This window comes from Numida meleagris, chromosome 11 (genome assembly GCF_002078875.1).
Source record: "Numida meleagris isolate 19003 breed g44 Domestic line chromosome 11, NumMel1.0, whole genome shotgun sequence".
NCBI lineage: Eukaryota > Metazoa > Chordata > Aves > Galliformes > Numididae > Numida > Numida meleagris.
Genome location: NC_034419.1, coordinates 14,132,194 through 14,159,570, shown reverse-complemented (window position 1 = coordinate 14,159,570; position 27,377 = coordinate 14,132,194). Strand labels below are relative to the sequence as shown.

Genomic DNA, 27,377 nt, shown 5'->3' with positions numbered 1-27,377 from the left:
TATATATAGTGCAAAAAAAAAAGAAGTCAGCTCGATGGATTAAGGGAGCTACACAATTTGCTTACCTTACGTTCATTTGTCCATGTAATGAAGCTGGTGAGAGAAATGGCCGGTGCTTTGCATGCTGCAGTGGTGCTCTGCTTTATGTACTTCTGTAAGAAGTATTCGAGCACAGACTTATTTGTGGCTGCTGGACAGTAAAGCTGCTCAAATCCTCTCAAAATTAAACCTGGTGGTCGCAATACCAGTGTCTTAACAAGATCAGTGACTTTCAAAACTGGATACAAGTGCTTCTTTTTGCTTTGGCATGGAGGTATTTATGCTTAGTAACTTAAAAATAACTGAGTTTTTATTGAGGAAGCAATGTGGCTTTCCTTAGAAACAGGTTTAAACCTGCTATTTCATAGATGAGCAGTGACACTTGGCAACAGTGTTTGATGTGCAATACTCGTTTTTGTCCAGAGGAGTTATTTATCCTCTGTCTCTTTCACCGAAGTGTACATATACGCAGCCCTTTCGTGTGCCATATTTCTCAATTAAATTCTCCTGCAAAATCGTTCTCCTACTTTGCCTGGAAAGATAAAAGGCGTTCTCCGGCAGGAAATCTTAATTCAGATTATAAAATGTGTATTTCGTCCTTCCTTTTCAATAACTTGTGATTTATTTCTTTTTTTGTATCACAGAGCTCCTTAGATCTGTCTTGTGATGGAAATTCACAATGTAAAGAGACGCATTTTTATAAGAGCATTGCAGTAATTGTAGCCCTTGGGTCCTGAACTTGATTCTCCTCGTTTTGCCCCATGTCAGTAGGTCGCTGTTACATTCTCATTTTGACAAATTTCAACTCCATTGTCACGTAGTGCAAATGAATTGGTGCGGCCATGAATTGCTTGCATAAATAGCTCATCATTTCATTACACTCTGATTTATAGCTATCACACTGGAGTGTTTGTGTTCTTCAGTCCTTCTGTTCAGTAGGCACTAATCTGCTAGATACTGTGATTTGATCACGTCTCAGAGATGTTTTGCTCCCAGTTTACTTCTGTCAGCTTCACTGCGCTCTCAATTTTATTTTATTTGGCTGTGAATGTTCCCCTTTTTAAATTGTCTTCCTTTTTGTGTTTAGATAGATGTCTCTGAGTGACTTCATTCTTTGATGATAGTGAGTGGCATTGCACAGATACAAATACTGATTGCTGCTTTTAGGTGCTCAACCGTGAAGCTCCTGCCTGTGTTACCCAGTAAGCAGAAGATATGGGTGTTTCTCCATAAGGTGTGTTTAAACTATTTGGAAATGCAGCGAAAGGAATTCTGTGCAGGTGGTGGTAAAAGGAGATGGGCAGAAGTACAGCATTAGGTTTCCCAGCAGTGCTGTGGCCGTGGAAGGAAAGGCTTAGGGATGCTGTGCTGGTGTGGTGGGGTGCCTCAAACTTTTAATACATTTAGACCTCACTTACTACCTGTGTAGTCTCCACATGTCATGAGTATATTGGAGGGCATCAGGCAGAAGAGTCTGTGACTCCATGGCTCTAGGGCTGGGCTCCCACACCAGGCAGGTTATCCTGGCTCTGATACGTGTGGTGCTTTCTTCATTTTGGCTTGTCCTTGCAGCAGGCACACCTGGATGATGAATGTTTTTGTATTCTGAACGCTGCTTAGGTGGGCATGACGTTAATCCACTCGATTTAATTTGGAGCTGCTAAAGCAGAATTAGGCATTGGAGGGATTTTGTGGAGTAGTAAAAACAAACAAAAAGAATCCCAAAGATGTGAACCTGTAATGCAGTTGTTTAGATGCACACAAGCCTAAAATAAGCATGACCAGAAACAAACTAAGAGAAAAAGGAACTTTGATGTTGTTGTTTCTGTGTTCACAATTATCCCTGGAGTCCATAAGAGCCAAGACAAACCTGAAACACTGACCTCAGGTTCTCAGTGGGTGCAGGATGCCATAAGGGCACATATGTCTCCAAGCAGCTATTTCTCCCTGTGCATTAGAACTATATTTAAAAAGGATTATCTTGATAAGCCATGCAAACTCTCTCTTTCTCTAAAATGCAGATTTTTTTGTCAGCATAGCCTGACTGTCATATCAATTCAAAACTGGAAAGGAAACTTATGCTAATTGATATTTCTCCCTTCTGGGATTTGATTTTTGTCGAGTCTTTTTTTAATTTCTACCTCTGTCTGTAGAGCAGAAAAAGCAACCCCCCCCACCCCCTAAAAAAAAAAAAAAGAACCTTTAAGTTCTTTCCTTTTTAGGACCTGAAAAGGTCAGCATTGATACAGCAGAATGAAACAGGAGAAGAAAAAATACCAACCATGTGGCATTATCTGTAAGCGCTATCTTTTTCAATTCCTGCTGATACCTTTCAGTACTCCAAACTGGTCAGGCCTTGCCTTATGTGTGTTTTAATTACAAATTAATTACAAAGCTCAATTTGATCTTTGCTAGGATTGTAGGCAGCCTGCGGATGTCACTGTGCTCTGCTCCCTGTCTGAGACTTCTCTTTTCCCCACCTCCTCCTCTGGATGTGCAGCAGCTTTTCCTTCCAGACACAGGGTTCTCTTGCTATTAGGATGCTGATGAGCTAAATAAGAGAGAAGGCAGGCTCTCACTGTCTGTGCCTTTGCATCAGTATGAGAACGTGCTGCAGGTGGTAATGGAGTCTTCTAGAAATCTGTAACAGCAGTAGTGGTGCTTTGCACACTGTTTTTAGCAGGAAATGTTTTAAAACTTTTTAGCAAATGGTGTACAAGGAAATTAGAGGAAGAGGTGGTGCATTTGAATGCTGGATGTGCAGGAAGTCTGCAAAAGGTTGATGCGTGTTGTCTTCTTGCTGCTGGCGGGAACAATAAGAGCTAAATGGGATACAAGTCACCCATCTGCAGCATGTTCAGCATACGAGCTAAAGAAAGCTCCAAGTCCTTTCTCTATAAATTGCAGATAGAATGCATAAATATTCATTTTGTTCTGTGCCATCGTCTCATGTTTCAACCCTCCAGATGATAATTAAGACAATAGAAGATAAAATTTTGTACTGTACAAAATTGCATTCAAGCCTTAACAAATAAGAGATTATTCTGTCCAGTAAACAAAACATAATCATCATGGCACCCTTACCGAAGGAGAGCCTAAAATAGAAACTCCCCTCTTTATAGGTCACGTGAAATGTCATCATCTCTTTCATCATCTGTACTGTTTGGATGAAAAAGAACCGATGAATTTAAAAAGAACCTTGTCTTATTTGCTAACAAGGTTATTTTCTCATTGATTGCTAGGAAGTCTGGTTCCTTTGAAAGGGATTGCAAATTATGGGTAAATCAATTGTCAGCCTGTGCAGACGCATCTGCCATTTCTGCGCTGGCGGTGCAGGCTTGTGCGAACGTGGTGTTTCTAGGGCAGCTTTGGGTGCACCTTGTCGGAAGGAAGCTTCTGTGTCTGGGTCGATGTGGAAAAGCAGCAACAGGGGAGTATTGTCTCACAACAGTCCCAGTTGCTGAAGCCTCTCATAAAATTTCAACAGATAGGCTGTGTCTTAAAGGAGGGACCAAACCAAAGAAAAGTAAGACCAAGGAACGTCTCTCTAGGCATTTAATTTGGAAACTCCCAAGACAGAAGCGTGCAAAAGCGCAACATGTGAAACATGGTATGGGTCTGCAGAGCTTGGCTCAGAGTCAGAATGTGAGTCTTATTTCTGGGAAGCTGAGGCCTCAGGTCACGGGTGGGGAGTATAAGGGACTCCAGCGCACCTGTGTCACCTGAACAGTCTGTCTTTGCAGGGCTTCTGGGGCTGTGGCTGCGCGCTTCCAAAAGCAAGAGAAGCGTAAAATGAATTGGAGGCTAAGCTGATCGGGCCCTTCCATTTCTGAACCAGTGTGTGAGGCATTCAAATGCGTTTGATTAAGTGCGGGTGAAAAATGCTTGTTAGCAAACCAACTGAGAAAGTATAGAGAGCTCTCCAAAATAACAATAATTTAAGGAGGAAGAATTAGTATTTAGACGCTTAATGCTGATTCTTATTGCTCTCTGTTGCACCTTCTTGTCTGTCATTGGGTCCTCAGAACTCTTATGTGGCTATGGTTTTAATGAAAATGAGTAAAACTGCTGCTTGAACATGCAGATTTCCTGGCAGAATTGCAAATTGGTTAGAACCGTGCGAGTCTGGAGAGCTCACCATTGCCTGGCAAAAATGGGCCTAAAGATTGTTCCAAGCTGATTACATCCTGCAAAATTGGAAAAATCCCATGGAGCTACAGCCAGCAGCAGAGCTTGATTAAACCCTTCATCTTTGCTTTTCCTTTTAATCTTTCACAAAAGCCATTCATTGTGGATATATGAGAAATCCGCCAAGACCACTGCTAGATACAGTAATGTAATGGGAATGAAACCAGTGTTTCTTTCCCTTTTGAATTCTGGGAAACTGCTTTTCTGACCACTTCTGGACTTGTACTTTCCAGTTAATTGTTTGTAGCACAAGGCGCCTGCAGCTAAGTGAACGTGCTCCTGGATGGGAAGTCTTCACGTGGACCTTGCTGAGGAGCCAAAAAAGCTGATACTTGCTTTTCATCCTAACAAGAACCTGTGAAACTTTAACCTGTAGGTGCCAATTTTTTCTGGTTTTGGAACCAAGCTGCTGTTTTGGCTGTTTTTTTTGTGCTACGGACATCTGACCTGGAGGTTGGTAGTCTTTCATAAGCCACCGCTTTTGGATAAGCATGCTTATTCCTGCGGGATTCAGTATCTGAGAGCTGTGATAAGGAGAGACATGGGAGAATTGTGAGCGAAAGAAACTGACTTGTCTGAACTTGAAAACTTAGGAACTCATGTTGGTAAGCCAGGACCAGGGTAGCCCGACAGGCTGAGGTGTAATCTGAAAAAAGGCACCATCAGAGCTATGCCTGAGTTCTGCAGCAATGTCACGTTCCTGCAGAATGTCTTCATTTTGACAAATGCCATTTTGCGATCAAAAGCGTTCCGTGCAGAACATCTAGCCATGTGCTTTTCTTGCTTTATTCCAGTATTCAATTTTTCACCAAAAGAGATCGTGTCCTTTTGATTTTGTAGCAGAACTGCTCTGCTTTACATCTAAAGGAGGCATTTCTGTGCTGTTTCTTTGTAATTAAAATTCTTATCCCCAAAAATGTGCTTTTCATTAAAAATTCCTGCCCTGCTCTAATAAATCTAAATCTTCTTGCTATTGTCTCTGGAAAATACATATTTTGCTATGTGCCACATATAAGCATTTATTTCCTGTTTGAGAAAATGTGGTTTTTACCATCTGTAATATTCATATTTGGTTCTTGAGGGGAAAAATTAAGGCGACAGAAACATGATACAGACACTGCTATAAACACATCAAGAAAAGAAGACCCTTCAACCAAGGCAAAAACGGTGTTTGCTGCAGAACCTAGTAAGCTTGTTTAATTGCCAGGCTTGCTTTGTATGAGGTATTACACTTATGTTAGAGACTGAGGCTACCTACGGTTGTTTATTTGTTTTAACGTGAGTGTTGCAGTATTTTAATTGTTGTCATTGCACAGCCTGTAATGTGGAGGTTACAGAAAAAGATTGTCCCCAGTGGAAGAGAGTCCCAAGAATCTGAGCATTTCTGTTGCTGTGACTGTATGTGGAATAGCTAACAGTGACATTGCCCCCATTTATTTTATCTGTTAATTTAAGTTTTAGCCAAAAGTTCTGGTAGTACGGTACTAAAAACTCCTAACGAGCTGGCCTGCCGTGGTTGCTGCTTGCTTTCGCCATCTCGTTTATTCTGTCCGTGCTTGAAAATCTTATTTTAGAATTTCATCTCCATTTTCCCTACAAAAGGGAGGAGGCCCAGGATGCTGTATATTGAATTGCTATTACAACAGAGCCGGCACACTGACGCTTTCCTTTTACCGGTGAGGTTTCCTGACCTGGTGTAGGTTCTTGGCCAGCCGAGCGATTGAAAAGATTTATTGCGCTGCCTCATTTCGCTCCAACCTCCTTTAAATTGCTCTTGGTTCTCACATTCTTCCAAGTCCTTTAGCTACCCTGTTCAGCATTTGTCTTTCTAAAGCAGATTTCCAAGTTATAGCTTAGGACGTTATAAAACTAGTTTGAATCAATTCCTCTTTAAACTTCAGGGAAAACATGCAATCTTAATATAACATTTTCCAGGGATGGAGGGTATCCTCCAACCATTAGAAGACCGTTCCAATAGTAGACTAAAAATAAGACAAACATATTTGCAGTTTGAATAATTAACCAGAGTTAGTCTCATTCCTTAGATTGTTTTCTCTCTGTCTATGATTGTGAAATTAAAAAAAGCTGCCCTTGCTTTCCCTATGAGCCAGGTTGTTTGTTTTTTTTTCAATCAGTGTGACTTTCTTACTTGATTTTTGTGGCTTCTTGTGCCTCTTGTAAAATGTGCTTCAACAGCTCTGACTCTTACGCACATTTTTCTGTTTAAATGGTTTTTTCCCCAACAGATTTAGCTCATAATTATATTCAGCTTGGAAAGCCTAACTTTGTAAATTCACAGTGCTTTGCTGTCTGCGTGCTTCCTTTATGTACTATATGCTAGTGGTCTCGTGTTATTTCTGCACATCCACGAGTGTGTATTAATATATTAAAAGGGGAAAAATCAAAGGCAGTTTCACCTCGGGTTAGGATTCGGTTTTTGACTCTATGAAAATAGTGTAGTGGGAACAGGACCTCTCTTGCCGCTGTGAGACCACAGCAAGTCTTGTTCCTGGTTTGGTTTCTTGGCAGATCTGGTTTCTGAGAAATTGCTTGAGCCGGTTGGAAAATTAACTTGTAGCCCTCTGTGAAAATGAATATTTCGGGGAAAAAAAGCTAATGGATTTCTTGTTCTTTGCTGAGAAATTCAGGCAGCTGAGCATACATCATTCAGCCCCAGCAGAGAACGGGCTGTCAATCAGCACTGCCTAGGACAGAGCCTGGAGCAGGCACGTGGTGATTTGTGGGTTGATTCTTCCAAGGAGGCCAGCGTTGTCCGGCTGACGGAGATACCTGGGGGCAGGGCAGCATCAAAATTCTAGTGTTCTCTCGATGCGTGCATTAGGAATGCATTTATTGCCTGCCCATCACGCGTTCTTAGCATTAGATTTTACGTATTCAGTACCTCTGGAAATCAGGCTGGTAGTATTGACACATGCCTGGGAGCCAGCAAGGGCAAAGCAAAAACCTACAAAGCTGTGATTAGAATTCAGAGGTGACCTGGCTGGGCAGCAGGAGTTTGTCCCTCTAGCAATGAAGGAAAAGCAAGGATGAAAAGGGGCTTAGCTTGACTGCTGTAAGAGTTTGGAGTCGGGTTTAAAAAACAGCACTAAAAACCAATCCCCATGCTAAAGTTACATTGAAGAGGAGCCAAACAAAAAAACAAACAAAAAAACAAACAAAAAAAAACCCCACCGACAAATATGAATAGCTACTCAGAATTCCCAAATACTGGTATTTATGTCACAGTTTTTTTTCCCTATTTTGACTAAAAGAATCAAGTGCAGTGTTTAGGGAATGGGTTGCAGATTTTGCAAATGTTTTCCTAGTGCCATTCTAGAAAATGAGTCTGGCATATTGTTATGTGGGTTTTGTTCTGCTAAAGTATTGTAATACCGTCTGTTTCTCAAGCTGATTTGGCTTTTACAGCTCAAATATTATATCCTACTTTTAGAACATATGGCAACTCCTTTCAGGAGACTTAGAGATATGCATCTAATTTCCAGAAACGGGTCGTTGCCTTTGGTTGAAAGACTGCAAGTGCTTTTCATCTTGATTTTCCTATTCTTGTTGCACGGTCTAGACTTTCTTCTTCACTCCTGCCATCCTTCTCCCTCCCACAAAATGGAAAAGCTGCTGGTTGCTTTGAGGTGGAGCAAAGGAAGAGGAACAACGTTCTCTTATGCAGGTTGCTTCACACAGCACGGTTTTACAGAGTGGGTGTCAGTGACAAATGTTGTTACGTGGCTCCCGTGCAGGCTGTTTTCCTGGAGCATTAGCAGAGGCTCACATAGCCCAGCCTGTGTTCATTGATGGAAGGCTTGGCACAGACGTGAGCCCTCGGCCTGACTCTTTCAGAGCTCGTGGAAAGAGGCTGCATCCCATGCCACTCGTTCTCTTACAATGACTTCATTCTGCATTCACTTCAGATGTGTAGGAGTTTTTTTTCCTGTTCTTTCTTACTCTTTTTTTCATTTTTTCCTTTAAGCCTACGTGGCAACATGAACGATTCTTGCCACTCGCGACCGCTTCGTACTCCTCATTGCTTTCTCTCGCTGAAACAGGCAGTGCCGAAGGCCCCGGCACAGCAGTGTCTTTGTGTGTGAGACAGAATGCCTTCCTCAGAGGAATGTATCTGCTTCCCAAAGTTCACCCCTGGGTATGGCTTTGTGTAAAGAGCCGGGCTTTGCGCTGGGTGCTTGGTTTAAGGTCACTGCTCAGGGGAAGCCTTTCTGTACATGACCTTAATCCAACAGTTTGGTTGTCAGCCGCTCAACTCAAGCCTCTCATTCAACACCAGTCTGCCCTCAGAACTGCCTAAAGTTTTTAGTGTAGAGCTAATCCAGATTTCATTGTGAACATGTATAGGGAATGTTGCTGCACTACTTTGTTCTTCTTTGCATCTCTACTTGAGCTTTCCTGTGATAACTTCATAGCAAGTAGCCATTGATCACTCATGGTTTATCCAGGAGACTTTTAATTTCAGTAAGGCAGTGTCCTTTATCTGTGGTCCCAGCAGATCTCTTCTCTCACCTTAGCTTACATCTCTCTCTGCTGTCATTTCCAGAGCTCTCCTGAAAGCCTGGATTCCCTCCTATTGTGTGTTTGATGTAGATTCTTCAAAGTGGAAAAGGGTGGAGAGAAAAAAGGGGGAGGGGGAAAGAGGGGGAAAAAAAAAAAAAAAGTCTGAGCCAAGAGCAGTGAGCTTGCAGCATTTCCTAAGAACAGCACGAGGGAAGAAAAGAGAATTCCTAAGAGTCAACAGCAGAGTAGAAGTGGTTGACCTGCAGCTTTCAGTTAGTTGGGTCAATGAGTAACCACGGTGTAGGAAAGAAGCAGTAGGGCTGGCTCTACATCTGCCAGCTGCCCTGTGGATGCAGCAAAGCCATGTTTCTGGGGCTCAGTGCCTGACCTGCTCAAGTGCATTGAGAGGTATCTGTGGCCAGCAGCAGTTAATGTTATTGACCTTTCTTTTCCCTCTTCTATTCATCATGTGCTCATGCTGCATATTTTCAGTTACCCATATTTTTCCTTTAAATACCATCCCAATCGTAGATTTTCTGTATTTTTAGGCTTTTCTGGGTAGGTACAGTTGCCACTTTCTCTAGAAAAATGTCATTGTTTATTTGGTGTTATGATGCTACAGGTTCCATGAGTGTAAAATATATCAAATGCTTTAAGAATAGAGAGGCAGAAAATGCCCTCGTATTCTTCCTTACGCCTTTTCTTTGAGGTAGGACTTTTCTGCGTGGAAACATGCTGCTGTCTACAGCAAAGCTGGGACAAAGATCGCAGAATAATAGAAGCATCTTTTTGAGGTAGAAAGATTTCTTCCATCCTTCATGCAGTAGTTCTCAGGTGACTGAACTATGCCTATCCAGGATCTCCTTTGAATCCTCAGGAACAGGGAGCTTGGATTGGCAAGGTGTTTAAATAACACAGTCGATTTTAAATGAGATGGTGTAATGGGTTCTACCTTGGCACTCTAAGACGAAATCTTCGGGATGTATTGTGAAATTCTTACTTTAATCCATTTCTGTCGAATCTCACTCCTGCAGGCACTGTGTGGCAGCCCCTGGTCATCTTAATGGTATGCTGTGCGGCTTCCCTCTGGCCCAGGTCAGGGCTGTCCTGGGTTCATGGCTGAAAATCAAGGTCACTGGAAAGGCCAAAGGGAAGCCAGGCTGGGCTTCTTGCAGCTTTTGCTGGTATTCAGCCAGGGGCAACAGCAATGTATTTATCACGAGGGTGCTGAATTTTCAGGCCTGGTGTCTAAATAATGATGTTTTTCTTTTCAGCCTCGAAGCTCAAGCACTGTTACTTTTTTGGCGCTACTCAGCTGAAAGGCTATTTGTTTAAATTTACACTAGAAATATGAATCACTATTAATGCACAGAAAATAATGTGGAGTGCCCTGCGAGTACAGTAGATTAGGTTAGGTGCTCACAGAATAGTTTCACTGGGGATTTATGATCTGTTAAGTGCATTTCTTAGCAGCAAATGCTGAATTACCACTTCAGTGTTGGTTCATTCACCCATGCAGATTGAGAGAGATACCAAAAGGGACCGTGCCAAGAAGGCTCTTGCCTGCGCCACATTCTGAGCACGGCCAGAAAGTTTTGAGTGAATATATCTCCTTCAGATTCACAGCTTACACCTAAAATAATATTTGAAGAAGTTCTGTTAGTACTAAAGTAACAAGTGTTATTCATTCTCTGGATAGGAATTACTAGCTGAATTGAAGAGCTCTCTGCTGATTCAGCATCTTGGCTGCTGCTGAAGCCTTAGCCATACTCCATCAAAGTTGAGTTTTATTACCATGTAGGTAGTTCATCCTGGAACTTTTTGCAGTTCTTTACTGTATCACCCTCCAGCTTATCATAATTCCCCTCCACTGGAAGGAAACTGCGATGAATGTCTTTGTTGTTCTGAGCATAAAAATTGGGAAGCATTTTATGTTTTACTTCTGGAAGGTAGGAAAGGGATGAGCAGTCATTTTGCTTTGGTTGTGGTATGAATTTCATTAGAATAATGGAGATTGATCTCAGCAGTTCATCTGAGTCCAGCTGTAGTGGGCTGGAATGAATGGAAGTAAGACTGAGGGTGTACGCAGCATTTCCAGCAGAGGTCTGGTTTGTACCAGGACTCAATAAAGACTCTCCAAATTGATACAGAAACAACCGTCAACAGTGACAGATGAGGCTCTTTATCTGGGACATCCAAGCATCTGGACTTTATGAGACTGGTTTGGACATGGCAGTAAAAGTTCATTAGCTTCACTGGTTCGGTTGCAGTTGGACTTGATGATCTTCAAGGTCTTTTCCAACCTGAGCAATTCTATGATTCTATGGTAGTGTTTTTCGTTTGTTTTTAATGTAGGAGAAAACAGAACTGGAATCCAATCGGGTGTCTGCTGAGCCATGTTAATTGTTAGCTGAATTCCCATGGCTGTGTTCAAGTATCTGTTTAGAACGCTGAGCCATAGAAGGTTAAGTTCACTTGTGTTAAGAAAATGTAAACCCACAACATGTTGGGAGATTAACTGCTATTAGAAGATGCCTTCATTTCATGGGTGGCTGGAAGATGGAGCATGCTTAGATTATATTGTACTTAAGAAGCCACGTGAATATTTAAAGCTTTTAAACTGGATGTTTTTGCTTTGTGATCTTATTTGAACTCTGTCTAGTGACGATGAATGAATCTTTTGTGCTTTAGTATACATCCTTGTGTCTTTGACCTCACAGGAGACATGAAATAACAAAAGTAGGTGCTGGACTTTATTTAATTATTTACCTAGTAGTTAAAATAGGAAAGCAAACAAAATCTTTCAACTTTTCTCCCCATTGCCCCCTTGACAAATGGCTGTTGGAATAGTGTTTAACTGTGACCTTAAAGCCACCGGCGTAATGAAGCTGTGATCTGGCAGATGTGACAGACTCGTCTTACATAAATCACTCTCTTTTGTCACTGCTGGCATATGGCCAATGAATCTTCTAATTATTGAATGGCTTTTATAGCCCCATTATTTATAATCACTTTTGGATGGCAGCTGGAAGACAAGGATGGGACAGAATAAAATGATATAGCAGAAAATATTATCATTTGTGTAACAACCGCTGGGATTAGGAAGATTTGATGATGGTGTGGCTACCAGCACAGTCTTGTTAAATGACAAAAAATCCACTCAGATTTCATTCTGTCTCCTAAGATGGGCTTCTGCCCGGTTGACCTCACGGCGAAGATAATATTAATTGATCTAAAAATGAAATACGAATCTCTCCTGATGTTAACAAAAAGTATGTGTGAATATCTGCCTTTACACAAGGACTTGAGGAAAGTCCATTGCAAACTTTAGTAATGTACATAGTGATGAATGCAGAGTTGATGCCAGCACTGTAGTAGTGTAAAATGTTGTATGGAAGAATGTGAAGTGCTTCCCAGGAGCCCTGTTTGCCTCCTGCTTTCAGTAAGAATTTCACAGCAGATTGGGAAACTGTCTTTAGTTACTTAATTCATATTTTAACACTTCTCAAGGGGAAAAAAAAATAAAGCACCCCACACCTAAACCCCCAAAACAACATGTAACTATCTAACCAGGTTGGTGTTTTTTTGGCGGCTGGTTGGTTTTGTTTTCAGTAGGGTGATGGGTTTAAAATTAACTTGCGTTAATAGACTTTCTAATTAAGAGGAGCTGCTCTGGCAGCATTACAGCTGAGTGTGCAGTCCCATCTGCAGGTCGAGCAGCAGCCTTGGGTGCAGCAGTGCAGTCACTGCCTCCCAGCCTCGAAGACAGTCCAGTGAGACTGCAGGTCTGCTCACTGCTTTGCAAAATGGGAGCTCGTGCCTCTGAGCAAGTTCTTTTTAAAATTATTATTATTTTTTTCCCCTTATCTGCTTCTCTGCATTTGTTTGGCCATTTGTTTTTGCTCCTGTGCTACCATGATAACTTGTTAATGTTTGCTAAATATCTTCGGATAGGACTCGTCAGCTGAATGACAGTGTGTTATAATCAAGGGTTTATTCTGCAAATCCAACATGTGCAATCTTTGCGCTTTTTAAAAAACTGAATCCTTCCCTCAATGTAGATATCAGATGACAAGAGAGTCTTAATCCAGATGACTCTATTGCACTCTTATCCCTTTAGCAAGGCCTTTAACCTTTGATTGCTTCACGGTCCTGTTGTTTAGAAATGGTCTTTGTCTGTCCACAGAGGATCGCTCTGCTACAGGCACCTCAAAATGAAGATATCCCTACAAGAAAAGGGGGATTCAGGAAGGGAAAATGGATTTTTCCAGTTCAGGTGTCTCAGCCCCTGTGAATGTAGCAATTGGTAGCCTTCCCATAAAAGGGCAAAGATAAAATATTTTCTGATGTAAACCTTCTAATAAGAGTGTAATATAGGTCAGACCACTATGTCCTGAGCCTGACTGATTCCTTTGCACGAGCATCTATACGCTCTGTCCGACTGGAGCTATTTATCGGGATTATCTATGGCTGTCTCAAAGCACAAATGGGATAAAAGCAGCTGCAGCAATTAATATGAATGTAAACTATAAAATGTTGGCTTCCAAGTGCATAAAACATGAACTCAGGATATGTCTTCAGAATACACATATTGCACAGCTCTGGCATAGGCTGCCTACCAGCTGGCAGGAAGGTGCTGTCAGCCCTGAGATGTTCTCGCTCAGCTTTTTGTGGGGGGAAAACCTCGCATTTTGCTTGGTCATTTATGCAGTCTGCTTTCCTTATTGAAGCCCGTATGTTGCAACAGGCAGCAGCTTTCAGCTGCCAGGTCTGCACTGTTGCTGGCTGGTGGTGGAGCTCTGGGAGAGGTGGATGTTCTAAGCAGCAACGGCAGCGTTAGATGAGCTTGTATGCAGACCTCTCTCCTGCAGAGACTGGGAGCTGTAGCAACAAGCAGCAGAGCATCATTCAAAGCAGAGTTTCATTAGTGACATTAATATTGGGTTACTGTTGGAGGGCGAGCATGTGACAGAGGATTGAGGATGTGAAAGAAGTCTCAATAGTTTTCATTACTCACAAAAGCATTTAGGTTACGTATATACCTCCACAAAACTGACAAGCACTTTGTGTTTTTCAGAAAACTCTGTATCAGCAGGACTCGTTTTTTAACAGGAGAGATGATTTGTTTCTCTCTCGGATTTTTGTTTTTGTTATTGAAGTATTATTCTGGTATAATGGTTTGAGAGAATGATTGACTTGCTCTGAAAAGCAGTACAATAATTAAGAGTAATTGAGAAAATCAGACTTACAATAAGTTGCCCTTTGTAAAAGGTAAAGGGTTCCAGTAATAAGATGGAAACTTCTCAGATCTGGAGTGGTTGAATGAGGAGAAGAGTACTGGAAAGTTGGTTCTCTTATGAAGAAAGGCATTAGTTTCATTGTTCCAGGGCTGAAAGATGGAAGGGAACCGTTTCAGCAACAACAATCAATCCTGTAACATGTTTTAATTCTTAAATTTTCAAGTATTAACGTTGATGAGATTAGTAGGGAATAAATTTATTTATATAGCAGGGTTTTTTTTGTCTGATCTTTTGAAACTGAACACCTCAGCCCAATTTTAATTATGGAAAGGACATGGTAATTTTTTTCTGTGGGCAAATCAATGCATTTCCCACCTATCCTAGCCAGCAGAAAGGAAAGTCTGAGCACTGACCAATCCCCTCTGGACTTCAGCTGCAGTTGGCCTGTTCGTACTGCTCTACGGCCTCTTTACGTGTGCTTAGAAGAAAAGGAAGGTTCTCCAAAGAGCAAATATAAGATCCAATCTCCTTGAAAACGGGAGAGTGTTTTGAAGTGTTACACAGCTCATCTCTAAGGAAACTGAAGCCAGGTGTATTCTTAGCACAACTTATGCCTCAAATTAGATTTTACAAAGAGAAGACTTGTGCATAAAATCAGGTGGTGCTGCGCTCCTGCTTTTTAACCCAGCCTTGGGCTGGTGGATGGACAGAAGGCATCGGTGGTGAGACTTGTTTGCAGAGGGAGCAGCGACTGAGGCAGGGGTGCCCATGAAGGTCAGAATGAGTTCCAGTGCTGCAGTTTGCATGTGGGAGGTAGCTGAGCTGTCACTGGTGTGTCTGATTCTTAGGAGCTGTGGGGGCATATGTTTTAGGCTCAGAAAGAAATTATCACCCTTTGTAAACTTGTGTCTAGCTGTAGAATCTGCTCAGGAATGCTGGTATCGAGCACATGCCCTTTCAAGTCTGAGCAAGTTTTGGGAAAAGATAATCAGTGGACTAAATGTTTCAAATGGTAAAGAATCCAGTATGTTCTGTGGTGGATTCCTTTGGCAGCTTTCCGTAAGGGGTTTGTTTCTGCGTTAGCTCATTTTCACCTCCCATGCTGTGCCGCGGGCTGTAATGGGTGAGCCTGCTTTGTCCACAGCCCTGGGCTCAGCTGCAAGAAGCTTTTTTTCCATCTGGAATTTTCTGGAATTTAGCAACAAAAATGTGATGTAGTGAGGTATTTTTTTGTTCTGTTTGTTTGTTTGTTTGTTTTTTATCTCCTCCCCATTTGAAATACATGTAATGCAATCACTGTGAGCTCCCTGAAGGAAGAAGTATGTGACTGCAAGTATTGCTCTGGCCCCTGTATTTGCAACTGCCATCTTGGCCAGCACATTGGTGACTCAGCTCAAAATCCCAGCTACTGCATAACAGAGAGCCAAACCTTTTAGTGGTGGCTGTAATAGACTGAGATGCTCAATGAATGGGCACAGAGGGAAGATAACTGCAGATATCATCAGTAAATTGCATGCTTTTTGTGGTGAGAAAGACCCTCTGTCAGTAGAGCCTTTTCACCTTTAGACATGATTGTGACATAAATCATTTAATCATGAATTGCACGGTATTTCAAGAGGAAGTCTGTAAGATACATACTTATTCCTTCCCTGGAATAAGCATTTGCATTATGTCCAAGCTGCTCATCATGGTTTTTTTTTTTTTTTTGGCTATGAGTAACCACCTTGTGTCACTATCATGTACAAAAAAAATAGGTGAACTGCTCAGCTGAAGGATAAAGAAGTGCTTGATTATTTCCAAGGATGCTCTTTGCCATACCCAGTCTCCCCCTCTGGATTGAAAAGACTCAGCATCCACCAAACACCTGAGCTTGGGAAGGCTGGTCTGAAATGGGAAAGCTGCAGCCCACAGTCTATCCAAGCACCTCCCAGGTTGTTATATGCTATGTTTTACTAGTGGAACAGCCAAAGGCAGTTTGTTAGAAACCAGATTGATCATCTGCTCCTGGAGTGAGAGGTGTTGCTTGGGGTAAGTCAGGACAACGTGATGAGCATGATTTGTCTGCCTTTCTTCAGTTTTGTTGTTTCAGCCATTTTTGCAACAAGCATCTTGGTCTCTAAACACTTCTTGTAAGGCAAGAGGGCCAATGCTTAAACCTTCCTTCCTCTTTCCTTCCTTCAGTAATAAATTTAATCTTAAAAACAACAACAGCGGAAGAACATACAGATCAACTATTTTATTTTATGAAATTTAACTCCATTTTCAGACTAAGGTCATTTTTATTGCTGTTTGTTTTTAAACCAATATTACTGCAGACCTTCCTTAGGCAGATTGCTGTTCCTGCCCTTGTTTGCTGAATGCTCTGCGCTGTTTTTCATTTGCCTGGGACCGCTGCTGCCTCCCAGAGCCGCTGTCCAACTGCACTTTCTTGCAGTGTTGTTGTTATTAATTTGTTTTGCAGTGGTTCCTAGGGGCTCCAGCCAGGAATCTCTAACAACGAAGTTACATTCGGTGTCACAAATATTGGGCTGGCCTCTGTGTTACATGTTCACCATCTAAAAAAATCATGACGCAAATTATAAAAGGCCATAGAAACAGCTGTAGGGGTTCAGCTCAAGGTCCATGCAGCCCACTGTTCAAACTCTGGATGTGGCTGTAAATAAGGTGCCTAGCAAAGGAAAGGAACATTTAATATTCCACCTCTTCTTCTCCCAATACTGCCCTAGCCGCCAGCAATTCATTTTCAGCTCAAAGGATGTTTTACCATTATTGACAAACCAGCCCTCCTCCCACCTTCTCAGCCTGTGTGAATTATTTTCCACTCCCCATTTTAAGAACAGAAGGATTTCCATCCCTGTTTTCTGTAGGATCATGTGGGGCTGTTTTTGCTTTTCAGTCAACTTGATGTCAGCATTATTTCAGATTTGAAAATATTTCATTTCTGGGTACAGGCTTCATGAAGTTGCTCCAGTTCTTATGTTCTGCTGCAGAAAAGTATTTGATGTTCCATGTTCATTTACAACTAGATCTTTCCTTTTTTGGTGGTTGTTGTTTTTAACTCATCTGTCTTTATTCTCACATACTTATGGAAGTGTTCAGAGCTGAATGGGGAAACAAACTTAAGTGAAAAGCACTGGATATTATTCTGTTGGTTTTTTAAGGGCTTTGTGTGCTCTGAACTCCTTCATTCAATTTTTTCCCAACTGTGTGTTAGGGTAGATACCAGTGCAAAGTATCATTTTTTGATTTTGTGCCACGTTCAGCTATGTTAGTGCCTTTGCTTTCTATCTCCATGCCCAGTTCACTCTCCAATGAGCTGCAAAAACAATACCTTTATTATTTTTCATCTGTCTCCCATCATCTGTCTTTCTCCATTTGCTGAGACAAATAAGTGATAAAAGGGAACGATGACCTGCTTAACACCACAAGAAGAAAGATGCATTATGAGACGAGAGAGACCTCTTGTTTACAGCGAGTTATTTTTGGTAATTAGCCATTTGTAGAGGAAGATGAGCCTCCGCTCGTAAAGTCAGCATGCCGTTATTTAGGGGACTCTGAATGGAAGCCTAACATTTGCCTGAATTGGAAATGTTAATTGTGTGCACTTAGAAGTAAATAAATGGCTGTGTTTTCCTTGCAGGAAGCAGACTGAACAAAGACCTGAGACATTATCTCAACCAGAGGTTTCAGAAAGGATCGCCGGATCACGATCTACAGCAGACTATTAGAGATAACCTTTATCGCCATGCTGTGCCTTGTAAGTAACAAACCGCTGACCTGGTGGATTACTTTCATATCGTTTTTGCTTTTACTTATTTACTGGGGGCAGCCTTCGCGTGGCAGCATGCACAGCTCAGGTTTCAGACTAGGCAGACTTCCACCTGTGATGGAGAATAGGGTTCAGGGAGGGCTTAGAGGGAAACCAGCTGACGGCCTTAGAAAGCGCTCATTAATATCGTTATGGTATGTGTTTCTGTATTGATTTGAAATCTGTGAATAAAAAATAGCTTTTATATTTATTTTGTTAGCAAAACTTCATTTCCTGTGCTTATTTAATGTGAGAAATTGGGCAGGTTTTTGTGGCTGGGTGACATGAAGGAGGAAACTGCTGCTGTTAGAAGGTCATCCTCAGTTCCAATAGGAGATAAGCAGCAGAAGTTAGTGAAGCTAACAGAGAAATGCTCTTCTTCACCCCAAAACCAACCAAGGGGAAAACTGAATAGTTTGGAGGGGTTGGTAATATTCAGAAGTTCAGATTCTACCCAAAATCAGACTGTACTTTGCTTTTTGGGAAGGTGCGCAAAAAGTAGGAAAAAATTGTTTTTCGTGTCCTTTCATGGAAGTTGGAGAATGGTGCAATGAAACGATCTGCTTTTTTGCTTCGGCCTTGATGAGCTCTGAAGAAAGTGCTCTGAATTCCAGATCAGGCTTGGATAAGAACTAGTAAACTCTTAGTAACAGCATGCTGAAAGGAGCAGCAAAACATTTTTTAAGCTCTCTTTGTCGGCATGAGTCAGAGGTTGTTTATCCTGGTAGACTTGTATAAACACTGAATAATGATGTTGCCACTCAAGAATCAGTATTTGCCAACAAATACCACATAATGGTAGGTAGAGTAATAGCTGTTTTCAATCGAAGTGTTGCATGCGGGGGAACTGTGTAGGGCCACAGTTAAAATTGTGTGATAACACTGATAAATGCTGATTCCTCAAATGGCAGACGTTGTATGTCACTGTTGAGTTTGTTTTCATTTTATCAGTTGAAAGCATGAACCAAATTACCTTTAAAGTGCTGTGTGTGGACGTGAAGAATAAATATGGATTGCTGTTTTCTATTGAATACTTCCATTTTCCATTTTGTTAACGTGAAATATGATTAGTTTCCCATTCGTCTAACTTGCTTGGCTGCAGGTTTTTAAGGTATAATGCGGAAAGTGCCTTCTAGGAAAACACATGCGGTGTTTTAGGCTTGGTAAATGCAATGTCTTGATGCTAATGTCCTTCTGCCTATGTGTTACATTCCAATTTCTGAAGCAGCAAATAAAGCAAATGAGTGAAGTTCAGTGGAAGCATTTTGTGCGTTACCACGGTTACATTTTGAAATGCTTTCCATTGATTCTTTTCTCTAATGTATTTAACTTGACGGTGAGCTAATCTACTTGGACTCGCTAAAGACTTTTGATTTAAAATTAAGACCAGCAAAAAGCAATTTCTGCCTCTTGGCTGTAGCAGGAAGAGGTATGTATTGCTGACGCGTTACTAAGAACATCAGTACTCCTGTTATTTCATACATGGAAAATCTGAGTAGTGGAGTCAGTTACCGTGTGTCTCCATACTTGGGGAGTTATAAAGCAGGTAACATTTAATTTTCTCTTCATGTACTGTTGGGATGGTATTAGTGGTAGCTTTAAAGAATGATGCTAATATTCATGTGTGAATTTGAATGAGGCTACTGTACGCATGGAGGGTTGGAATGCTTTACAGGTCTGGAGATTAATCTAGTGGTGCAGTCATATTTTTATTCCTTGGTACACGTGACCAGTAAATCCAGGGCCCTGGACCAATCTCTAGTGCTAATGGATTATGAAGTCTTGTATTTTGAAAATGGAATTCTCTGCTGATTATGTGGTAAACACGAACAAGAACACAAGGTCACTTGGACAGAGTGTGCTGGGCTTGCCAGCTGCTTTGTGTTGCGCTAATAGAAGGGCTAAATGAAGTGATAATTACTAAATGCAGAATGGAGAAAGGTGGTGTTAACCAGTTCTTCCCTAAAAATGCGTCGTGAGGATCCTGTGTGGTTATTGCTGCTGAAGTGGCACTTAAATTTTTTTTTTTTTTTTTTTTTTTTTTACTGTAGGAGAGCTGGTTAAGAACGATCTCTTATCTTAAGAGTGTTGAGATGTTTTCAGATCTCAGAGAAGTGCCTAAATAGGTGACACAGGTACGGGCTTCTGAGAGAGAAGGTGACTTTATTGCTAAGCATGGGAGCTGTCTGCAAAGAGATGAGACCTGGAAACACACCTGAAAGGGAGGTATAATTGAAAGAAGGAGGTGAACCACACATTTTTTTTTTTTGCCAACCGAAGTCTTAAAGAGTAACCTGTAAATGCAAACATTGGTTCAGATGGGAAGCAGCCAACAGTGCTGGCCAGTCTTGGTGGCCTCCCTCTGCCCCCCAGCATGCCTCCTCCCACTCTTCATGCTCCCTGCTCCCTCTTGAGCTGATATGTCCTGCGGAGATCCATAGTGAACAACAGCTGTGCCAGGCTTCCAGGCGGCCTCCAAGTTTGGTGGTTGTGCCATCCCCAGTGCTCTGCTGTTGCTGTCACACTACGCCCACGGGTTTATTTACAGACATAGAGGACACTCTGGTTTTTACAGCTTCAACATCATAATCCAGGACTCATCCAGAGCAAAGAAGAAAGGTGGGATGCCTTGTTTATGTGTTTGGATGGTGCGTATGTACTAATGAAACCATGCATTTACGATGTGCAAATCTTTGAAAAAGTGCCGTTCAGCCATTGAACTAGCTTTTATTTTAGCTCAGCCAACTGTGTGTTGTTTCCTCCACTTTCTTCCTTTTTACTTCACATGCTGAGCCTGAGACTTATTTTTTTTACAGTATTTCTGTCATCTGCTTAAGAGAAATCAGCACCTTAAACTCCAGCATAGTTACTCTCTTTACGTGTTCAAATAGATAAGTATTCTCATTCCAGCACATAGGATCTGCTGTCAAAACTAGAAAGAAAAACAAACAAACAAACAAAAAAAAACCTAAATACATTATCCAGATTTTCAAAATGTTGAGCCAGGCTCTGGCTATCCTCTTTGTCTCATTTTTTCTTTTGAAGTAGCACATTTCTTCCAGTTTTCTGATGTGCCTAATGAAGACCACCAGAAAGAATGCTCTATTTGTGGGCTAGTTAATGACTCCATTGCGCATGGAGTAGGCTTGAATTGGCAACAGTCTCATCATTACTGGCCGTGACTATACTAGAAGTGCTTTGGCCCATGCAGAGAGTTTGGCTACAGCTTTTTTTGTAGCATGGATTTCACTTAGGTGGGGAAAACTGAGCTGGAAGCAACCCTGAGAACAGAAGGGCAGATCTGTAGCTGTGTGGGGCAGCTCAAGAGGAGTTGGTGTGGTTTCTATTGTACCTGATCTGGGTGCAGGCTGTGAGTCCATGCTGTGAATGGAGTATCCCGACATCAGGTTTCACAGAGTGTTTCTAGGAGTAGAACTTCTCAAAGTGGGGTTGCTGTGTATGAAGGTTTGCTTCATGGAAAATGTGATTAGTTGGAAGTACATATGTAAGAATATATTCATGCTACTGCATCCTAAATAGGTTTTTCCAAATAGCCTTAGATAGCTTAGCCTTGAGATAGCTGTGCAATAGTGCTAATTGAGAAAGAGATGTGATAGCAACTTCCTTTGGTGCAATGGTGCAGCAGCATGTCTGAGCCACACTGCTCATGGGAGGCTGAACAGACAGGATTACCTGCCTCATTTTGAAATGATGGTAGAGGGCATCTGTTTAAAATAAAAAAGCAGCACCGGCCATTTGGCCTAGTTGCTTCTTCTCAACAGCCTGGCAGCAGTTTTATTTTTACGGTGTGTGAAGAAGAATCAGATTATTTCCATAAAAGCTTATCTCTGTGTGTGCTTGGGGTGGGTTGCTGGTCTTGTTCTGCCTGAGCACATTTGCTTGAGTCCAGTGTGATGTACACGGACAGCTCTGGTGGGGCTTCACCATAACTTTACTTGCAAAGGCAGTGTTCCTGGTGCAGGCGCGGGTACACTAACAGACCAGTAGTCTTCTCCCTATTCGTGTCTATTATACTTTTGTCTTATTTCAGTTCTGTGAATTTTTTTCCTTTGCCTGACTGTAGACTTCAAAACTCAGGTAGAAGCAAGGCCTTTGTGGCGGCTGGAACAGGGACAACGCAATGCCCAGTCTAGAGTTAAGCCTTAGATGTTGTCAGCCTAGACACTCTGTAGCAATCTTTTGATTTTATTTTTTTTTTTTCCTTCCCAAAGTTGACTTTTAAAACCTCAAGGGGTCATCATTCAGCAGCTGATTCACTTTCCCAAAACAAGTATGTGCCCTGGGATTAATTGGCAGGAGTGTTTGATGTTAGAGAGATACCACTTTCATTTCTGCTGTTTGTTCTCTGCCTTCCCAGAGTTTGATCTGTTCTGTGTCGTCAATTACAGAGCAGTAGCTCCAGTGTTGTTGTTAGTCTGTGGAGCGAAATGGGAAGGAATGGATAAAAATCAATAGTGTAAGTGCTGAGTGATCTGTAAGGAGGCTCAGAAAGACAGTGCCTCCCCGGCACCTGCTTGGCCTGAGCAGTCTCACGCTTGGATTTCTGCTGAAGCATTCCTCTGTTTCAAGCAGCTGCTAGTGCAAAGGGAACGTGTTCTTCTAGAGAAAGAAAACAATACTGACCAAGGAAACTTTGCAGTATTTTAAGCAAAGACTTCAGCGAGTAGATGAAGAAGAGCACGTGGAACTGTATTAGCTGGATAAGTGTTTTCGTGGATCATTGAACTACCAAAGTGAGCTCCAGGAGTCAGGTGTGCTGCTACATGCATAGCCACCATCGTCTGCAATTCACATTGGGGCAGAGAACCCCCGTGGGCTGGGATCATTTCCCAGGCGAGCTTCTAAAGCCGTTTGTCATCAATTCCTTCATAATGAATTGATAGGAAGACATGCAAGCCAGCTTACAGGTGATTCTTTTCTTTAGAATACTGCGTATAACAGTGTGTCTGTATACTGGAAAAAATGATTGAAATGAAGCAGAAAGACCTTTATATTACAAATGCTCGTGCTCTTACATGTGGGGATATTTGAGCCGCAATTTTGAAGTTATTTTTAGTTACTAATTTTTATTAAGGGTAAACAGAATCACTGACAGTGCAAATTATTTTTCTCCACAGGCAATAAATCATCAGTTTATGTAAACAAATGTTCTCTGAATTCTCAAAAGCTTTCCGGAGCTGTAGCCATATTTATTATCCAAGTACCTTTTGTTGCCATTCCCTTCCTAGAAGTGTAATTTTGCTTTTGTAATGAGAAAAAGTTGCAGAGTCCATGAAATATTCATCTGAAATCGCACGCTGGTAAGGTGATGAACAGTGGGCTGATCTTTTTCCAACACAAGAAGAGTAATTAATTGTTTTACAAGATTTGTGTGAGCGGAGAGTTTTAAATATTTTTTTAAAACAGTACCTTTATCACTAGGGTGCAATGTATAGGTACCGGCAGTATGTAAAGATGATTTTTCTGAAGAACATTTCTTTCTGAGTTATCTAACTCTCAAGAACATGAGGTATATTTTCCATGCCAGCTAATGTACTCAAATTTACTTTTTCTCCCTGTATTTCCAGCAGGGTCTGTCTCTTGAGTACAACCAGTGGGCTTAGAAAATTCCTGTAGCTGTGTTCCAGAGAGAGCAGAATTGCAGTGGAGTCTCCTGCAGTTTTCAGGGATATATTTATTTCACAAGTTAGTGAACCAGATGCGTTTTCAGGTTTGAGAGAGAAAAATGCCCTGTTTTGAGCAATAGGACTGATAACTCTTTAATTCTTTTCCATGCTCTGTCATTTCTGCTTGATGTAGGAGACTTCAGACCTTTTTTTTATTCCATCTGGCCTGTCCGTTTAGATCAATAGTGCATTTTGTGCCAGTGGAGCTATTGGGTATTTTTTTTTTAACATTTGGAAAGAAAAGCACTTAAGATAGCAAATATTGCTTCATCTGCTTACTCATTTGTGAGCAATAGCTTTTTTGTATTTCACTGTACACCCAGTTGGAATTGTATGAGGCTCCAGAGAACAGTACAAAGCCGAAGAACTCAGCCCTATAGGCTCTCCCATGGCACTTGCCAAAGGAGATTTGGGTAAAAAGTGTGGGAAGGGATTACATGGCTAGTTTTCCTTGATTGTCCCCAACATGCTTCGTTTTGCATTTTTTTCCACTGCGGTTGCTTTGTACTGCAGCAAAGCACCTGCAAGTGGATATTTAGGTAGCGCAAACCAAGTACATGCACGTGCTTTAACATGTAGAGGTTTCTCTACGACTGTGAGTGTCAGAAATCAGAAATGAGATGTTGAGTGATGGAAGGGGTAGAGGTGAATTACCCCCATATTAGTTACATCAAAACTCACTTTGTCCTGCAATAGTTTTATTTACCATCACAATTAAAACTACAGAAGAGACGAACCACAATGTCTCCAAAAGTCACAGAATGAAAATCAGCAGAAGAGCATGTGGCCAAAGGTAGTGAGTGTCCTTCCATCCCGTTCTTTTTATGCAATGACCAAGTGGCCTACTTAAATCTCCAGTGATGGCTGCAGTGCCCCAGCTTTTGATTTCATCAACCAGGCAGTTTGATTTCTTTTCGACTGCTGCCATGTATCTGTTCATAGTTTGTAGTGTATTGATTATGCTACAAGCCAACAGAATGAGTTTTCCAGGCAAAGTGAGCGGTTTAACATTAGGAGAAATCAAATGCATAGCCATGCTTTAACCTATTCTTCAACTCACAATGCATTTGGGATGAGTACTTGGTATTTCATGATTAACTCCCTCTGGAAGGCACCCATCTCACTGTAGGTGTGTTTGTGCTCAGATAGAATCATAGAATGGCTTGGGTTGAAAAGGACCTCAAAGATCATAGAGTCTCAACCCCCCTGCTAAGTGCAGGGTCGCCAACCACTAGACCAGGCTGTGTTGCTTTGCATGTCCTTTGCTTCTTAAGTCAAAGATGTCAGTACTCAGGGCAATAGCAGATGCAAACTCCTGAAAGTTTAGATGGGGATGCAGTTTTGCTGCGTTTTATCTTCACGCAAGTATCAATTTTTTAACATTACCATGCTTCTTCGCTTAGAGAATGCTGTATTTGTCTTCCAGTCCTTTCTCCATTTCAGCGGGGAGGAGATTGGCCATATGATCATTTAGAAAATGGTTCCAATTCTTCTAGCTGGTTTTCTCTGGGGAGAGTCATACTCAGTGCCTTTACTAGGAATAACACTGTAAATTAATCTTCACTGATCTACTTTATTTTTTTCCTTCCTATTGAACCGGAAGGTAGAAAAAAATAGAACAAATATTTCTAGTTCCACCCCTACTGAAGGAGAAATAAATCTTTCCTCTTAGTCATAATGGCCTAGATGTATCCTTCTTTTATAATGTCCTTTTGAATAATTAGAGCTGTGAGTTATGAAGACAAGATTCCTGGGTTGTTGCCAGCACAGATTTGTTTAAGGGGGACGCTAGTTCCCTGAATCCCTTTAAAAGGGCTTTGTAATGCCCCAGACTGCTCTTAATTAGTGATTTAAGAGGGAATACATCTGTTTCACTGAGAATTGTGAAAATTATTACTTAAAAGAAAATGTTTAATAAATGTCTCTTTGAAAGGCTGATGTATCTTCAGAATGAGATATGTAGCGTTGCATAACCAGGTAGGTGCTGGTCTGGAAGTTCTAAAGCATCAGATCCCTGGAAGCATCACCTGCCATGGAATTATTTCATTCTTCATCGCTCATTCCTTACCTGCACTTCTTTAAGCTTCAGATTCAACACTTCAATTACAAAAAAACAATGCCTACTGTAAAGAAACGTTGAGGTCTTTAGAGAGGTCTGTAGGAAGAAGCACTATCTCCTGTTGGATAAGCAGGTGATTTCATTTATCTCATACCATCATGGCAACTCTAATACGGCCAGTACTCTATTACTCTTCCTTTACAGCTTCTTAAGGGGAGATTGTCATATGCTGAAATATGCAGGCCATCTTTGCTGTGTTTGGAATCTGAACTGACGTACAACAGAATGGAGGGGCTGGGGCAGGTGGCAGAGGAAGGAGGAACTTCAATTTAGAAGCTGCTTCCTTCAGCAAACTTCCTTTGAATACGTGAGCAGATGGATAATTACAAATGCAGCATTACCATTTCCTACTGTTTGTAGGTCTCAAATTAGTCAGTAGAAACTTGAAACTGGATATTGTCGTTTTTTTTTACATTTACTTCTTTGTTTCTGAGCCCTTCCTGCAATCACCTTTCATGTTTTTCTGGGCTGTGGGGTCTGTCCTTCTTTTGTTGGTGTGTGTGTGTGTTTGTTATGTGTTGGGAGGGTGGGTTGGCACTATGTGAGATCTGGAAATTGAGCTTAAATGGTGAGGTTATTTTTAGCTCTCCTGATTCCAAGTATTTAAAGGGTTTGAGAAATGTAGATACGCAAGAGAGTTGAGGAAAACCCAGCAGAACACAGAATGGCAATGCAGAAGGAGGAAGGCTGTGCTCAACAGCTGGGCAGAGCTGAACCCAGGTCTTTAAGGAATATACGAACCCCATCATGTTCATCAATCTTTCCCATTTTAGTGTGCTTGTAATTAAAATATATATTGCTATCTCACTTAGACTTCTGCAGTGCTCTGAACACGCTGCGTTTTCTACCAGGAGCAGCTGCCAGGGTGCGATAGTGCCGTGGCCGTGTAACTAACCACACCGAGAGCCGTGCTGACAGACACCTTGCAAATTGCCCACATTACAGAGCATTGATGATACCATTAAAATGGTAAATTTAATATTATGGTTCTATTAGATTTCTCCCTCATTAACTCTGATCCGATAAACAGCCTCCGGCATATTTTGAAGGTAATAGTCACCTCACAATCACTGCTGCTCCTCTCTATCTGACATTTCAAGCTCCTATAGATTTATAGTTCTTCTGTCATCTGGTCTGTACTTACTGCTTTGTATTTTCTTTGAACTTGTGCTTGCAAGCAGGCCCTTTCTTGGAGGGCCCTGGGCATGCAATTAAGGCTTCACAGCAAGGATAAAGTCATCCTGAAATTCCATTCCTGGGGTTCAGAACAAGATCAGTTCTGGAGGAAAGAATGAGCCCAACCTTCAGGCAAGCCAAATGTGGGCCTCCAGAGGTATTTTAGTATTGGGCCCTTTGTGAGGGTTGACACAGGGTGATGCTGGTAGAAGTGGTCATGTTCTTGGCTTTTGCTGACGGGTATCAGAGCGGCCGCTGAAAAGCTTTGCTGGAGATGTGGTGGGGAAGAGGAGATCAAATGGGAGTAAGGGGCTGTGCTGGGCTTCAGGCAGAGCATGCTCGGCTTCAGGCAGAGCATGCTCTGCAGCTGCATGCCTGGGAGCTGGGGCGGCTGAGGATGCTTTTCTCAGCAGCGTCCATCCAGCAGAGACAACTTCTGCTCCCAAATGTTAATCCTCAAGCAGCAAAACCTGTGAGCTCAACAAAGCAACCTTAGCTCCTCCCGCCTTCCTCGGAGGTATCGCTCGCCTCTGTGTTTTCCTAAGCGAGTCACACTTTATTTAGGGCTGTCTCAGGGAGGAGGTTGTTGTTATACATCA

General features: G+C 41.8%; 1 protein-coding gene across 18 annotated transcripts in view; it reads left to right on the top strand.

Annotated features, from left to right (window-relative positions):
* Positions 1-27,377, top strand: part of MAGI1 (membrane associated guanylate kinase, WW and PDZ domain containing 1) — a 301,269-nt gene that overhangs the window by 127,332 nt on the left and 146,560 nt on the right. For all 18 annotated transcript variants that reach the window (XM_021409802.1, XM_021409816.1, XM_021409818.1 and 15 more), the window contains exon 2: positions 17,629-17,745. In XM_021409802.1, the coding sequence (XP_021265477.1) occupies positions 17,629-17,745 (117 nt within the window). The remainder of the gene's footprint in view (positions 1-17,628; positions 17,746-27,377) is intronic.